General features: G+C 40.0%; 1 protein-coding gene across 6 annotated transcripts in view; it reads right to left on the bottom strand.

Annotated features, from left to right (window-relative positions):
- The window catches only part of IL1RAPL1 (interleukin 1 receptor accessory protein like 1), a 642,787-nt gene that overhangs the window by 272,465 nt on the left and 352,846 nt on the right, over positions 1-17,476 (bottom strand). For all 6 annotated transcript variants that reach the window (XM_083734324.1, XM_083734319.1, XM_083734321.1 and 3 more), the window contains one exon: positions 1,841-2,027. In XM_083734324.1, coding sequence (XP_083590450.1) covers positions 1,841-2,027 — 187 coding nt within the window. The remainder of the gene's footprint in view (positions 1-1,840; positions 2,028-17,476) is intronic.

Here is a 17,476-nt window from a genome sequence, read left to right as displayed (position 1 = left end):
GGTAAAGATTTTCTCATGACTGCTTCTCTATTCCAGGGAAGGCTTCACCTGATGAGTTACTGCTAGATAGGCAGCTGTTAAGTACACAATTATTAAAAGCAACAAAGGGAAAATATAGCTAATGTTGGGGAAGAGCAGAAAAATCTGGTGGAATAGTCTCTACTTTAAAAATTCTCTCATTTATTTGTTCTAATCCACTTTTTGAGCATGCAATATATGTAAAATGTAATATAAAACCATTCAACGTATTCACTAATAATACACTAGCCTAGAAGCCAGCGCAAAATATACAATCAAACACAAGAAATGCAAATTCAGGAGATGTTGGCACAGCATCCCCAGTTTATGATCCAGCTTATATTACACATCAGTGAAAAGGTAGGTCTTCAAGGCCCACTTAAATGCCATAAGGAAGGGGCATGCCTGACCATAAAAGGAAATGAATTCCATTATTGCAGGACCACTGCCAAGATGGCCCTGTTACAAGTGCCTGCCAGCCTAATTATCTTCACCTAATTGTCATTCATAAGTAGAATGATTAATGCCTTAATTATATCAGGAAAAGCCAAATATAAGGTGTCACTAATGTAATTCCATTTATGAAATTACACAACTATTCACACTGAAGTAAGGACCAGCATTTGTTTTGGAACTCTTATACATGAATATTAAATAAACTTCACTCTTTAAAGAGTGAAGGAGTTCACTCTTCACTCTCTACAGGGAAGGAGTTTCCAACTAAACATCAGGAATAATGTTCTGATGGTAAAAGCTGTTCGACGGTGGAACATTCTCCCTCAGGAGGTTGTGGACTCTGCTTCCTTGGAGGTTTTTAAGCAGAGGTTGGATGGTCATCTATCCTGGATGCTGTTGTTGAGATTCCTGCATTGCAGAGGGTTGGGCTAGATGATCCTTTGCTTCCCTTCCTACTCTACAATTCTATGATTCTATGATTCTCAAGTTTTACATATTCTGCAGTTGACCCAGGACTGCCAACACTAGCATGATGTACCATATTTATTTACCATGTTCAGCATAGGACTCAGGTTTAAGGCACTGGGAAGCAAGGAAAACTAAGCTCTAATGCTGCCACACGTTTTTACAGCAGTGCTCATGCTGTCCCTCCTACCACTTCTTAAATGCGTAAGAGTAAGCAGATGCAAAGAATGACATAACTAAGAGTGTGTAAGTCTACAAAACAGAGTGGCAGGAGGGTTGGCATAAACTGGGCAAAAAGTGAACCCATTTTGAATCTAACCCTGACCTAATTGCCTGGGATCAATCAAAAGGGCTTGGGTTGCATACATGTGAACTACTGGAGTACAATATTCACTATGCCTATCTAGGCTACTGTATATGTTGAGGCCAACCAAGCCCAGATCAGGTCTTCTTTTTTGAGCCCACTATCCTTAGATAATTCTGCAATGGCAGCTTAGCTATGTCTGATGTTTGTTGGATAAAACACACCTTTACTCAATGAGCTAGATTTAAAAATCTCACATTTCAGAACTAGAGAGTTAGCTATATTTATTACTACTTTACATATTGATATATGCATATATAGCCTCGAGGATGTATGTGGAGAGGCAAATAAAACAACCAGAACAGAAATATGAGAGAGAATTTCAAATTCAGTCATTGCTGAATACAGAAATGGGCATTTTACTTTCCCAGCAAGTATTCTGCAGCCGCTCTCTTTCTCTGTGTCCTTATTAGTTTTCTAAATCACACCAAGCTGTATTTACTGTTCAAGTAAATTCTTCAGATTACTGCATCAGAACATTGCATCAGAACATTTAATATTTTGTTGGAAGCAGCCAAAGCTTTTCATATTTCTTACCTTATACCACAGGATTTCAGGCTCTCTATATGGTATTAAGAAATCCTGTATGTCAGGGCATGAGATTTCCTTGCTTTTGCTAAGTTCAGCTTTTTCAAAGTATTTCATCTTTGAATTGTAGCAGAGGCCAGTGTCATTTTCACCCACTGTCAGCGAAATGGATACTTTCATACAGTAAGTAGAGTTTCTGCAATACAGCAAATAAAAATAATGGTCTTGTGAATAATAAAACAAAAAAGCACCAAACATTGTAATAATGTGCTTTTAAAAAAGTTACAAGAATCTTATGTACAATAATGAAAATGGTATATTAAAACTCGCATTAATTTGCTTGCAATTTTTATTTAGTCACTAAGAATATAAAGAATGTAAAGAATATTTTTAATTCCTTATTATACGCTACAGATATTCCTTCTTCAAATTCCTTTATTTCTGTATTTCCTGCAGGGGAAAAAATATTCCTTCAAAGACAGTGGCAGTGTTAAGACGCATTAACCAGCAAAACTGATAACTGCCCTGCTGGCAAACACTATTATAGCAGCTCCCAGGGCTGTACAAATCAGTTTACAGAAAATCATTTCGGATCCAGACAGGAACCTCAACCATCGCACCATGAGCTAGATTGTTAACCCAGCTATTCATCAGATCAGAAAAAAGTTTTTCAAGTGAATAAAATATATATTTCTATAGTATTTAATTAAAACAGGTCTCGAACCTTTCAGTTCTTAGAATATCAATTACTTGCAATTGCTTTTAAATAAAAAGAACTACAAGCTTGTTTTACCTTACAGCATAATTCTATGCACATTTACTTTGAATAAAATCAAGAGTTCAACAGGACTTACTCCTAAGTAAAGGTGCATAGGATTGCAGTCTTAGGCTCTGGATCCTTGCGTTACAAAATCAAAATCCTGTTCAACTATTATGATTAAGCATTCTCTCACAAGCTTTTCATTGCCACGTGTTCGTGGCAAATGTACTGCGAAGCTAGGGGACTTTATATTGCACTTCTCTCATTCCTATGGTGCTGAAGTCAAAAAGGGGGAAAATATTTTGGAAAGTATTTTGTTCTAATTTTGGTTTTCTCTGTGGGTGACATCACAGCATGTTAAGGTTGGTCACCCTCTTCAAAGTGTACTAGCATAGCCAAAGACTATTTCCCCTAAAGGTAAAGGTAAAGGGACCCCTGACCGTTAAGTCCAGTTGCGGACGACTCTGGGGTTGCGGTGCTCATCTTGCTTTACTGGCTGAGGGAGCTGACGTTTGCCCACAGACAGTTTTTCCGGGACATGTGGCCAGCATGACTGAGCCACTTCTGGCGAACCAGAGCAGTGCACGGAAACACCGTTTACCTTCCCGCCAGAGTGGTACCTATTTATCTACTTGCACTGTAGGCTTTCTAACTTTAAATGCCTTTTGACCTCTAATCCGATACATTTGTATCTGACAGTGAATACATATAAACTATTTTTCATTGCTTGCCCTTGCAGATACCATGTGTCTAAGTGGCCCTAAGACTTCTACAGAAAACACATTACTGTTCTATAGTTTCTCCATTTTTCAAATGGTAAATATGAAGGAAGCAGAGAAAGCCACAGAACTTCATTTACATAAATGGCAAATATCTAACTTGAAAATGAAAGCAGTAGCATACTGGTAAACATCTGCACCATTGTAATTTCCCTGGATATGTAGTGTCCCTCTACCTTTTCCTTGAGGGCAAGCAAGGACAGGCAATACAACAAATGCAGGCGTGTTTCCAGGCCCTTCTTCCTCTATGAACCTTCACAAATGCCTTGTTTGCCAGCTGGAGATGCTCTCTGGAATTCCTACTAAAATATGTGCATCTGATCTCTATGAATACATGATGGACCAAAGAGCTGTTGTAGACAATACTTGCCTAGAGCCCATCTCCCTTCTCCTGAAAGTTTAGCTACCTAATCCCAGATGCATGGCTGTCAGTTGTCCTGTTACTTAGTCAGAGACACTCTATTATTATGTCTGGTGAGAAGTGATTTAACAGCAGGGAATATGAAGGAACATTCATGTCTCTGTAATGTACAATCCATTTTGTTTGGAGCTATCAGTTGTTAAGTTCATTATGTGCTACTGAAGCAAAGGTTTGGGGAGGGATGTAACACAGTGGCAGAGCCTTGCATTGATCAGAGCTCTGGATTTATCCCCATCATATTCAGTTATAAGAATCTCTGAACAGAAACCAGGAAGGATGTCTCACCGTGACCTTGAAGAGCAGCAGCCTGTCATAGTAGACAAGTAGTGAGGTAGATGGATTTATCATCCAGAAATATGAATTATCAGTAAACTCGCTATATTCAGTTTCTAAGACTAGTTCATTTGAAATGTTTAACATGTCATTTTTGTGCAAATGAATCTTTTGCATTATTTCTCTCTTCCATCTTCTCTTTCTTAAGGCAGCCCTGTTCAGGGAAGTTTTTAATATGTAATGCTGTACGGTTTTTAACACTGATTGGGAGCCGCCCAGAGTGGCTGGGGAAAACTCAGCCAGATGGGCGGGGTATAAATAATAAATTATTATTATTATTATTATTATTATTATTATTATTATTATTATTATTATTTCTTATGATGCAAACAGAGCCCAGTATTTTATTTATTTATTGCCATGATGTATTTTAAAAACATAACTTTAAATCCAATATGAAACATTTAACATTCAGTTTTCATATAAATGAGAAGGAAACTGCATTCTTTCCCCCCGTTTTTAGTTTTGCAAATAACGGAAGAAAAGTACACAAAAGAATTCTGCCGAAGAGAATTATCTATGCTCAAATGTCTTAAAATGCTATTGTACATGCTTCACATGCTAATATATTAAGCTAGGTTGCCATATTTGAAAAAGTAAAAACCAGGACACCCCCAGATGTCAATTCTGCCTTTGAAATCCTGGAAACGTCTGGAAAAGTCCAGATGTATGGCAGCCCTAATTAAGCAAACTACAAAGCCAAATCTAGGAAATATTATTCAGGTCACAAAGTTCTTAATACATCTGAAACAGATGCTGAGGTACATATTTTAGTTTTCAGCATTTTGTTTACCATGAAACTACTGTGTAGAATTAAGGGACAGGCTATGGCATTTTCTGGACAATGTCATTTCTCCATATTTTGGTAACAGTTTCATAGCAGTCTTTCTGGCATAAGCAATTAGTACCTCTTCATATTAAAAGGAAATCAATGCTGAAGCCACATTCTAAAGTGGAGCATGAGCCATCACACAACGACAGAGACTACCTGAGGCAATTTCACTTCAGTAGGCATAACTTGAGGGCGCTGTGGTCTAAACCACATAGCCTCTTGGGATTGCTGATTGGAAGGTTGGCAGTTCGAATCCCTGCAACGGGGTGAGATCCTGTTGCTCGGTCCCTGCCCCTGCCAACCTAGCAGTTTGAAAGCAGGTCAAAGTGCAAGTAGATAAATAGGTACAGCTCCAGTGGGAAGGTAAATGGTGTTTCTGTGTGCTGCTCTGGTTCGCCACATGACCCGGAAGCTGTACACCTGTTACCTCGGCCAGTAAAGCGAGATGAGTGCCGCAACCCCAGAGTCGTCCGTGACTGGACTTAACGGTCAGGGGTCCCTTTACCTTTTAGGCATAACTTGGGGAGGGTGGGAGAGATAAATGCTATTTTCAACAACTAAATCAGCAGCAACAAACACACTTTTATCATATAATGTAACTTATGCTAGCAAAAGCATTTAATGCTTAATTTTATTCAATTGCTAAAATGATATCTAATGCTACTTCATCATATACCATAACTGACAAAAGTACAGTTACAGATAGTACAATAAATGGTATTGTACAATGACAAAAGTACAATAAATGGTACCCCACAATACAATAAATGGTACCCCACTTCTGATAAATGTATATATTCTTTGCTCCTCAGCACATACAGCCCTGTTTTATTGAATGATGACTGCCTCATGGGCTGGAGACAAGTCCTGGGTAGCACCAGATGCAGTCTGTTGCTCCTATGTTCACAGTAAAATAAGCATGTTAAAACCAAGCTTCCCCAATCATAACCATAAACAATCTATAGACAGTCCCCTATGTACTGAAAGAAAATACAAAAGAAGTTGTGAGGCAGATGGTATAGGAACACCACTGCAAAGGGAAGTCACCCCCCCCCCATCTACAGGTTCAGCTTATGTATGAACACACCTGAAGCATGTAACTAATGTATACATGTAGAGACGACACTTGATTGGAGCTTTATGCATACATGCTGGCATGTTTCTTTTTTTTCAAAGCTCTAGCCTTAGTTTCATTTTCAGATGACCAAGATTTAAAGCTATTATTTCTATATTACAGCACAAAGGTGAAACCAATGAATATATCCATAGAGTGCATGGCATTTGGCTGTATATGTGAATTATCAGGCAGACATAAATATTTACTAAATATTATTCCACCTCCCTGAAAACATCTACTTTTTCACATAAGGAACTTTGATATATGAATCCCTCTAGACCCACGTGTGTGGGTGAATAACAAAAAGAAACTGCTGGCTCCCTGGCTTCAGATCACAGGGCTTGCACACAAAGAGCCCCGATAGCAGAGTATTAAACTCACAAAAATAAGCAGTGCAGTAAAGTGTGAGGAATATAGGTTGCAATGAGCAGATCACAAAGTGTTAAATAAGCTTAAAATGCTTTACTTACTGATTCAAGGTCTCAACCGTGCATTGTTTTATGCAGCAGCAAGGATAATACAGGCAAAATACTATTGAGTAGAAAGTACAGAGTGTAGTTCCAAACATGTACTGTAAGTTTGGGAGAAGCTCACACATGTGCTCCTTGATGGATTACACGATGCACAGAAGAGCTTCACTTTCTCAGATATATAGGCCTGGATCAAAATATCCACCACACAACATTAATGCCCCCCTCAAGCAGGTGTAGGGAGTCCCCAGTGTTCTAGGACAACTATTGGGGATGGGAGGTGCTGGCAATTGTAGGTAGGCTACAAACTCTAATATGAAAGCAAGTTCCTTCCATTTGTACAGTGGTATCTCTGGACCAAGCATATTGATTTGGCACCGATCTAACCCCATCAGGATTTATAATGTCCACATGATGCCAAATGCAATGAATGATTTCTGGAGTGAAGAATAAAAGATACATGGATTCTTCTATTTTCTTCAGTTTTGTCAACAACGTGGTTACAACATGTAGTGTCTAATAAATTATGGATCATTATGAGCAATTTTCTTCGTGTTAATTGGAGGCTCTGATTCAAGTGGTTAAATCCAAATGGAATTTCCCTGTGGGGTTTTCATTGTGTATCATAAAATTGGTACAAACCTCACAGTCAGTGCCCTTTTCAATATTTTACCATTACTAATGTAGCAGAGGATCAACCAGCCTATTAGCTTCCCATGTTTATAAATTGAAGAGAGAACAATTAATCTGGATGAACTTTAGTTCATTAATGATACGGATGGGTAATAAAGACAAGTGTCTCAAAATGCTATCTATAATAGTAGGCAATGTTCCAAAGTATTCTGTTACTTAGAGGATGAAAAATGATGTGAAAAGACTCTTGATTGAAAAGTTAAATTTAATGCAGAAATACTACTGCTATTAAAGTGGGGTTTTGGGGGGCAGAGGATTGGAATTTATTGCTCTACCTCCTTGCTTCTCTCACTGTTTATATGCATAGGGAGAACAGGAGTGCAGGCAACAAACCTCTCGGACGGCTGGCACATACTGTAGCTTCTGGCTGGGAGCAACTGGTGGGGCACAGAAGTCCAGGTGTGGTGTGTGTGGCATGTGTCTGTACACTACTGTCAGCATAGGGGCATGAGCTGGCAGGTTTTCCTCCCTTCTTCCTCTGCTTGTGTTCTGGCAGCCACCTGGTCTACCATAGGCTGCAGTTAGGGATGGAAAATCTGACAGTTTTGGTTTTCCTCAGATGATGATGATGATGATTGGTTAAATTTATATACTAGTTGAAGCCCAAGTCTTGGTCTCAGTCATTGCTGTAGGAATCATTGACTTATTCACGAACTAATTTTTGTGGACCAGGTTTTTTGGCTGCTCTGTAATGCATGCTTTGGAGGGTAACAATGGAGATGAATGGTGTGGCTAAATAGGTAAATTTGATCATATTTTGGCATACATGTGCGGAAAATGGAAGGGTTGTAATTAACACTGAAAAACTTTTGCAATAACTGAACTTTGCAAACCTTTTGTGGAATAAGTATAATTGTTTAGGCAAATGAAGTTGTGGCTAAGGCCTGGCCAGGGCGAAGGCGGTCATCCTCTTATATACCTGCTGGGATTGACAAGACCCTCACCTGAATCTCATAACTCTCCTGATAGGTGATTTGGTCTGCATCCACAGTGTGGAAATAAAGGATGAGATTGCCCACCAGATACCAGGCACTCTACTATTCAAATTAGGCCCCAGTGTTTTTGTTAGAATCCCCTTCTCAATGAAGTAACCAATTTTAATCTAGAATTTAAATTCTCAAAACTTTATTATATGTTAATTTGAGCAAGTAAACTACTGCTCTCACTTCATTACAAACAGTATTTCTACCTGCAACACACTTGAGCAAACCTGCTCCTCTTCCTTTCACAGATATTGTGTTGCCATTTGCAACTGTAGCTGCTTCTGATTTGTTATCATTTAACTCTTTGGGGAAATAATTAGCATCACACGTCATGTGCATGGAAGTTGCCGAACCAATTAACCAGCTAGAAGGATTACTGTTAATAGCTCCAGTTTCCCTACTGTATAACTTGATATTGCTGGATAGTTTTGATGAACTGAAAAAGCATTTATAGTTTGCTTTCTGTTGCCACCCTGGAGCTTTTCTTTATTAGTGCCACTTTGTTTTGTACGATTCATTCCAAATTAAAGAAAACAACTTTTCTGCTTGTATATGTGGATAATATGATTTTGGTTACTGAGAACAAACAAGATTATACAAAAACAAGATTGGGCACAGGCCTGGCCAGGACATAGGCATCCTGACTGTGACAAAGGTGACCTGTGTGCTTGCTTGCTTGCTTGCTTAACAGCTGTTGGGAACTTCAAGGTCCCTGCTCTTCCTTCTTATGGTCTTTGTGCAGGACCCATAGACTCCAATAGAGAGCATTCCATGTCAAGAAGGAGGGCAAATGGACACCCTATCAAATGACAGGGCAGGAGCTACACGGAGCAGGGCCTTTTCACTGGTGGTGCCTATTGTATGCCTCGCTCTTCCCAGACCTGTTCTATTTTGGCCTGTATTTTGGAGCTTTATAATTTAGGAAGACTTTGGAAGAACTGGTTGACAAGTCTTATCAGTCGCTGACATATGAGCGGATTTTATTTGCTGATATTCTGGGCTTCTGGTGCACCAGGGTTTACAAAATGTAATAGAGTTGGCCAGAATGCCAGAAGGGATACAATTTATGAGCTTTCTCCATTATCTGCACAGCAGGGGGTGTTCAGTCAACAATGCAAAGGCTGAGCTGAAGCGTTCCCTGCTGGTTACCTGCTTTCAGCAATAGGGGTCGCTGTTTGGTAGTACCCGATTGGTTAGCTATCAGATTCTAGAGCTCCCTATTGGTGGCTTTTAGGTAATTCACAAAATACAGAGTCCATTCATAAAACACAGTGTTCATTCATAAAGCAGTAACATAAATCTCCATTGCTACATATTGGGTAAATATTTCAGCGGTTGTATGTACAGATTTATGGCCATGCTGTAGTGTAGTGCTTTTGTGGCTGTGAATAAAAAGTGGCTGGGCTCATTGTCACAGGGTTTGGGGGGGAGGAGCTGACAAAACAGATTTCCAATAAGTGCCGTGCCCCTGCCCTTTATTTCCATAACAAGTCCTTGAGTCTGTACTCTGAATAGTGACACCAGGGACCTAGAAGGTGAAGGGCTTGTCAGTCCAACCCCTACACAGTCTCATCAGGGCTGATCTTAAGGCAATTGGCACAATTGGGCCAAATTGGGCCCCACGTGCCGCTCCTAAGGGGGCCTCCGCTCCAGGGCAATCTAGATGGATTTTATTTATATCTCTAACATTTTGCAGACTTTGGCTGTGAACTGGGGCTCTACAAAACAAACAAGCAAAATCAAGTTGTGCCCCCACTGCCCCCCACTGGCTAGCCCTGAGTCTCATAGTTGCTGGGCTGCCTTTGCATGAAGTCTTGGGTTTGCAATTTTAGGAGAGTGGAGACTGCAGCACTGGGGAGTGGGCAGGCTGGCGAGGCCATCTAAATTTAGAGGCCTGAGTTGCCCTGCCCTTGCATGAAATCTTGGGTTTGCAATTTTGGGAGAGGTGAGGTTGCCTGCTGGGGAGCGGGCGGGCTGATGAGGCCCCCTAGATTTAGAGGCCCTAGGCTTCAGCCTACTTAGCCTATATATAAGTCCAGCACTGCCTATTAGAATAGCAAGTTACAAGCAGGGTGGCCACGAGTCTTACTTTACAGTAGGGCAGACAGTTCTCTGTTTGAAGGACTGACCTGCCCAAGTCAGGTTTAATGATAAAGGTGGGAGAGAAGGGTTTCATCAGTAGAAGCAATTTTGGGTTCCTTTGGGATGAAGAGCAGGATATAAATGTAATAAGGGAAGGCTATTGTTTTACTGTGTTTTTTTTTAAAATATTGTTTTTATCCTGTATTTTATTCTGTGAACTGCCCTATGATCTTATGGCAAAGGGTGGTATATAAATCTAATAAATAAAAATAATGAATTTCGAAACATTAAACAGCACGGCCCCTAAGTCCTAACAATCATTATGCATAAAATTAATCATAAAATGTCACCCTCCTAAATCAAAATGTTTTCATAGCACAATTACACGCTTAATGAGGGATGGTGCTCATTAATATTCAAACAGGCCTGATTAAATAGAAGAGTTGAGAGCAAGTGTGAACCTCAAGTTCTTAAAACAATGGACTAAAAACAGAGCAGTTCTGCTTCCAGAAGCCAGCTGTTTATGAACAAGAGATAATTTTTAAAATAATCCATCACATGATGGAATAAATTCAGACTTTATGATTCTGAAGCAGTCATTATCTACATGATCAAAGAATTCTGGGGGATTATAGTCATGCCCCATGCTTGTTGTCTGGTTGTGCAAAAATCAGCTCACACCGAGGACTAACTGGATACAGCAACAGTGGCGTAGCGTGGGTTGTCAGCACCCGGGGCAAGGCAAGTAATTTGCACCCCCTAACCCGTGGATTTGCGCCCCCTAACCCTAACCCCCAGATGTTGCGCCCGGTGCGGCCGGCCCCCCTGCACCCCCACGCTACGCCACTGTACAGCAATAAAGTCTGTTAATAATCTGATCACTTGTTTCGGGGCTAAAAAGAAAGATAGCTGCTCCTTACTACACCTTACTGCACTCTGTCTTCCAGTTTTTACTCCCTTTCTGATTTATTTCATGTAAATAAATCAAGGGTTAAGGTAAAGGTAAAGGTACCCCTGCCCGGACGGGCCAGTCTTGACAGACTCTAGGGTTGTGCGCCCATCTCACTTAAGAGGCCGGGAGCCATCGCTGTCCGCAGACACTTCCGGGTCACGTGGCCAGCGTGACGAAGCTGCTCCGGCGAACCGGCACCAGAGCAGCACACGGAAACGCCGTTTACCTTCCCGCTATAAAGCGGTACCTATTTATCTACTTGCACTTGAGGGTGCTTTTGAACTGCTAGGTGGGCAGGAGCTGGGACCAAACGACGGGAGCTCACCCTGCCGCGGGGTTTCGAACCGCCGACCATGTGATCGGCAAGTCCTAGGCACTGAGGTTTTACCTACAGCACCACCCGCGTCCCAATCAAGGGTTACTGTAGGTAAAATAGTTGCTAACCCTGGCTAACTATTGTATAAATAAGCTCTTTGGCTTATACTATGGTACAAATTAAATTTAACAGTATCATACAAGGGATTTATGTGGCTTCCTTCCTGTAAAGGTAAATCAACTTTCAAAGAAGTAGGCTGCCCAGCACAATGAAATAGCCTTCTATTAACACCATACTCACAACAGCGCATAAAAGTACCACAATGTATTTGTTTTAATTAGCTTAGCCAAATTAATCACACCAGGAAGTGGTGATCTAGTTTATTGCATACTTCAATTCTCAGAAGCAGTAAAAGCATATCCCATTCCAATAAAACAAGGCCACTTTATGATCCTGAATTGCTGCGGCTTTTCAGCATCATCTGGAGACAACGTAATGTTTAAATGTCCCTTGCTGTACAATTTGCTGGTTGCCAAGTTATGCCCATTAATTGATTTATAAGACTATTGATCTTTTGGCTTATTGATACATTTGAGGGTGGAAAAAATATCCTTTTAAAAAATGAACACATATCACATATCAAAGGAGAGGGAAAGAAGGAAAATCATACAGGGTTGCCTTCCCCAGGTTCACAATGACAACAAGGGTACATGGGCAATCAAGATTCCATCCCATTGCCCCATAAGGGTTTTGGAGGAGAAAGCCACAAGAGGGTACTGCCCTGAATCAGTTAGCTCATTATTGTTTCTCCTTACCCTCCAGAGTCAGGAGCCCAGCTTTCAAAGCAATTGGGTCAAAAGTCTTCCTCCCGTGAAGAAACTGGAGCAGGCTCTTGTTGCTCTTTAAAATATGCAGTGTCACCTGTGTCATTTATGTAGTGTAGTTTCTGGGAAACACTGGCCTGCAAGTGCTCCATTTGGAGAACAGCCTTTACCAAAGATGTCATGGGCTATGAAGACACTCAAACTCTGGACACAAGGAAGACACTCAAACTCTGGACACAAGGGAGAAACGTCCTAAGAGGAAGGCACGCTTGGCAAATCCACACCATGATCAACTCCCGCCCGGAAACCAATGTCTCTACTGTAGAAGGACATGTGGATCCAGAATTGGCCTCCACAGTCATCTACAGACTCATTGTTAAAACCGTATTTATGGAAGACAATCTTACTTGGCTAGGAGTGATCGCCAAAGAAGAAGAAGAGTGACAGTAGTTTCCCATGGGAATGATATCTTAGGTTATGATATTTTGGCACCTGAGGTGAATGACAGAACGGTGTCCTCCCCAATATGGAAGAAAGTAAGTGAAAATCAGGAACAAGGGTTTGGGGGTGGGTGGGTAATAAAGACCTACATTGAGAACAAGGCGGTGAATGAAGGTCTACATCAGGAAAAAGGGCAAGAGGATCAAATCAACATTACGGTTGGTGGTTGAAGTGAGGATCTGGTACCTGACGTCTGTTCCTTATACCTGCCCTTTAAATAAAGGTCTTATATTGAGCACATGCTTTAAGGAAGCCTCTGTGTGAAAGTAGCCATGAAGGGCCAGAGCAGACAAAGTGGCAACACTGGCCAGTATATCTGTCTTTTGGGCAGATGGCCCTCAACACTTGCTCATTTTAAGAGGGCTTATTATGTTCTCCAACATCACTTAAGAGAAGAATGTACAAGTTTAATGGACTCATATTATTATAGTTATAGCAAATGGCAAAACAACTGGCACTATTTACAGGCTTCTCACTTACCTACCCAGAAAGCTGTCTGTGGATAAATGCCGGCTCTCTCGGCCTGAACGAAGATGAGCACTGCACCCCATAGTCACCTTTAACTGGGCTTAAGCATCCAGGGGTCATTTACCTTTACTACATAGTGGGACATGATTACTACCACCAATGAGATTGTAGTTTGTGCTTGAAGAGCAAAATTTGCTTAGTTGGGTAGTGCTACAGAATTTCATTATTTTGAATGGAATCAGGCAATATTCAATTAAAGGACTAGATTAGCACTCATGTTCCTGGTACATAAAATCTAATTAAGTTTGAATCAGATAACTCGAGTAACTATATATTTTAGTCACATATAAAATTTTGTTACCTCACATTTATTTACAATAGCCCTTCCTCCCATACAGCTTCTGATCCCCCTCATCATAAATACTTGGTTATGGGCTTGCCAACTCCCCTAGTGAAGAAGCCAGTAAAGAGATTTTGCTTCAGCATTACACAACTCTGGCTCATTTTATCTCTCATTAAAAGTCAGAGTCAAATACATTATTTTGAAGGTATGAAAATCAATATTACACTGGCATGCTCCCACAGCTTAATCCAATTCAAACTTCTCAATAAAAGAAGTGCTAGGGCAATTTATGACAACATGCTGTGTGAAGAAGGAGTGAAGAAGATGGATCAGATGAATAAAATTAAGTGGAGTTCTATAATATCCTCACTGAACATTAAAATAGAAAGTAAAGTTTATTGCTGAAATTCTGAAGCAAATATTCCACTCCCGATGAAGAACATGGAATTTCTCTAACCTTTAATATAGGTGCTGTGTGGCAGCTCTGGACTGCACATAGATCTATTCATTTTAGTGAGGTGGAAAGCTCTGTGTACACATTCAGATGCACCCTTCAAGCTGTCTCCTATACTGATGTGTATAGGGAGACCCTTATCTTTGTGGAAAATGTGAGTACAGCTACCAGGGTGTCACTGGATTAGAGCTAAAATATCCTATAACAATCACTGTACATTCATCTAAATGGGTTTGGGGATGAGAGTCGTGCGGAGGCAAGTGTATACCCTGTACATATGCAAGTTCCACATACTATTCCCAAAAGCAGATTGCCATTAAAAATGTTTTAGTGGCAAGTAGCTTTGGGGAATTGTACTAACATCTGAGCAAAAACAAACATACAAAAAAGCCTCAAATAAAATGCCCACAGCTGGTTTTTACTGCACATAATATGGTATTAATCAAAGAATTTTCACATTAAGCACATTTCTGATGGTGGCACCCACTTACAGCTAAAGGGAATCTGACCCATGAGATTCACAAACTATTCAACCCATTGTAAATGTGTTTTTAAAAATTATTATCATTATTACATGCACATTGCATCAGAGGCTTTTGTTGTGATAAAATTAATTACTTTAGCACTTTGAATTTAAAATTTATTACACCCACAAACAAGTGCATTGGCAATCTCTGTCAAATAACCACTTGAATAATTGTGGCATTGTGAATAAACTGTATGACTAGACTAGGCAAGAAATGGGTTCAAATCCCTGCTTTCACATGAAACTCAGTAGATGACTTCATCATTCAGCTTTACTTAATTGCACAAGACTATTATGAAGATAAAATTGAATAACCCAGATATTGGAAGCATATTACTATCTATGTGAAAGAAAGATTAATTATGCAAGTAGATTTTATGTTGTGAACATACAGATGAGTGGGACAGGAATTGATCCTTGCCCTACTGCCTTGCCAACCTTGCTTTCATGCTCTTAAGTAAATAAAGCTGTGGCCTGATTTAACCCAACACTGGTGTGCAGTTTGAGTTGTTTCCACCGCACTCACAGGCCACATATGCACCTGCCTGGACAAATTAGCACCTTCTGTAAAGAAGCAGCCCTAATGTACTTGTGACTAAGTCAACATTCAGCTAGCATACAGCATTCAACTCTCATAACAAACAGCAACTTATTTTGCCTTGGAGCAGATGTGTTTATTATCTTTCAGGACCCAGTTCTCATTTGCACCAAGGTCCCCTTTCTCTGCTGGAGGAGTGAAAAGAAAACACATTGCAAATGACACACAGTTCCACAGTGTTCAGTTCTTGTTTTGTAAGCGAATTTGTTAAGATTTCAGCATGGAGGGCAGTGAAAGAAAACATGCACTGCATTTTAATAACAATCTGAAATTCTTTGTTTTTATACTTTTCTCAAGGGCACTTTTAAGGTAATAAAGATTAGCGGTAGTACCTAACAAACTAATTCCACCAGGGCAAGGATTTCTGCTTGTGGAACAGAAACCTCCCCCTTCCACACTGCATGTCCTGTCAATCTGTTCTGGAGGCTTCCCCTCCAGAGCATATCTAGAAAGGATACAGGATGTGCAAGGGGATAGGAGAGAAGGGAAATTCTGTAGCATAAAAATAAATCCTTGCATTGATAGAACAAGGTGGTCAAATACTCATAGTACAGTATAAACATTCAGCAGAGTATATATAACAGACCCTATATGTGTAAACATATGTAGCCATGTGTTCAGGAATCCTTCAGAATGGAAGCTTCCCACATGATGGTGCAGCTAAGACCTGTGTGGAAGGTTTTTCCTCACCGTATAAGTCAGGTGTGGTGTCTGCTGCCATGTTTCTTCTCCTCCTGCTCCATGAACGTTCACTTACCATATGGTGTACACTGATTGTCTGAAAAGGGCTTGTGCCAGTAGAGATATTAAATAAACACATATGCTCCTCAGAATGTGGTAAAAAGAAGAAGTGCTGATTCACTGCAATAGCTTTTCTCTCTATATAAGGGTGTTTTGTAGAGGTTGTTTTAAAACACTCTCATACTGATTCATGAAAAGGAGAACAGTCTTTGGAAATGATTCAACATCAGACAACCACCACCACATACTCAGTAAACCTCAAATACCTGCAACAAATGTGGCTTTTGCCTCAAAACTATTTTTATTTCTTGTGCATACAGCAACAGAATATTTTGTGACTAAGCTACATAACCATTTTGTTGCCTTACGTTCTCCATACATTGCCTAATTTCTGGGCAATGAAAGGCAGCAACACTTCTTTAAAAGGGTAGAAGCACAGTTCCCTTTTTCACTCCTGAATCAAAACAATATAATTTTACTATAATACGTCCAATATTTGCATGTGCACGAGTCCCACAGAAGTCAGGAGAACTTGCCAAGGCAAGATTGCAGCATACAGAGCTACTATTTTTTAATACAGAAGTAAATAAACCTGCAATGTTTGTACTGTGATGGTTATTAACACATACTAATGAATGCTCCTTTGAGACTGGATGGAGTTCCGTTCACTTCATTATTATAGGTGTGGAATGCTCAGATAATGAAGTAGTACTTTTCACAGTTATTCTAATCACATCACTCACCATAGGAAGCACCACGGAGTGCAAGTAATCTGCAGAATCCAGCCACGAGGAAAGGAAAACGTTGCAACATGTCATGTTTTTACCCATGGCTCTACCACACAATTAGATTCCACACATCACCAACTTCTAACATGGATACACATGAGCCAGGTAAGTTTACAGGTATATCCCATGTATGTTGTAGATTAACTTTTGTATCTTCCAGATATTGTGCAACAGCCAAACACCATTCCATATTGTCTTTCAAATAAGCTTGAATAAAACCAGTGGGTTTTATCCAACTAAGCTGTCCCTTTAACCCAAGGACTTCTGTCTCCTTAATGGGACTAATCTGCTCTGTGGGTTCCCTAACATTCCAGGATACCTTAACTGGGTACACCCCACAGTATGTAATTGAATACATAACATGCCTCTATTTTAAATAAATGTCTTATTTAAAATGTCCTGCATTCTATAATCATATGCGTATTTAACTAGTTCGTTATTGATAGCTTTAGGAGCAAGGAACAGAGGTCAGAAAGATTTCCATATATATTGTGAGCTATTTAAAAAACAAAAACAAAAATCTACTTGAATCATTTCATGCAGACATATCTGTAGGGACATATCTTGAGGGAAGAATCATATTATCTTGATGATGATTCAGCATGACAGGAATCAACCACAGAGATACACTGGCCTATCTATATTTAAAGAAAACAATTTTAAA

This window comes from Podarcis gaigeae, assembly GCF_964106915.1.
Source record: "Podarcis gaigeae genome assembly, chromosome: 4".
Lineage (NCBI taxonomy): Eukaryota > Metazoa > Chordata > Lepidosauria > Squamata > Lacertidae > Podarcis > Podarcis gaigeae.
Note: the sequence above shows the minus strand (reverse complement) of the source record. Positions and strands in the feature narration are given on the sequence as shown.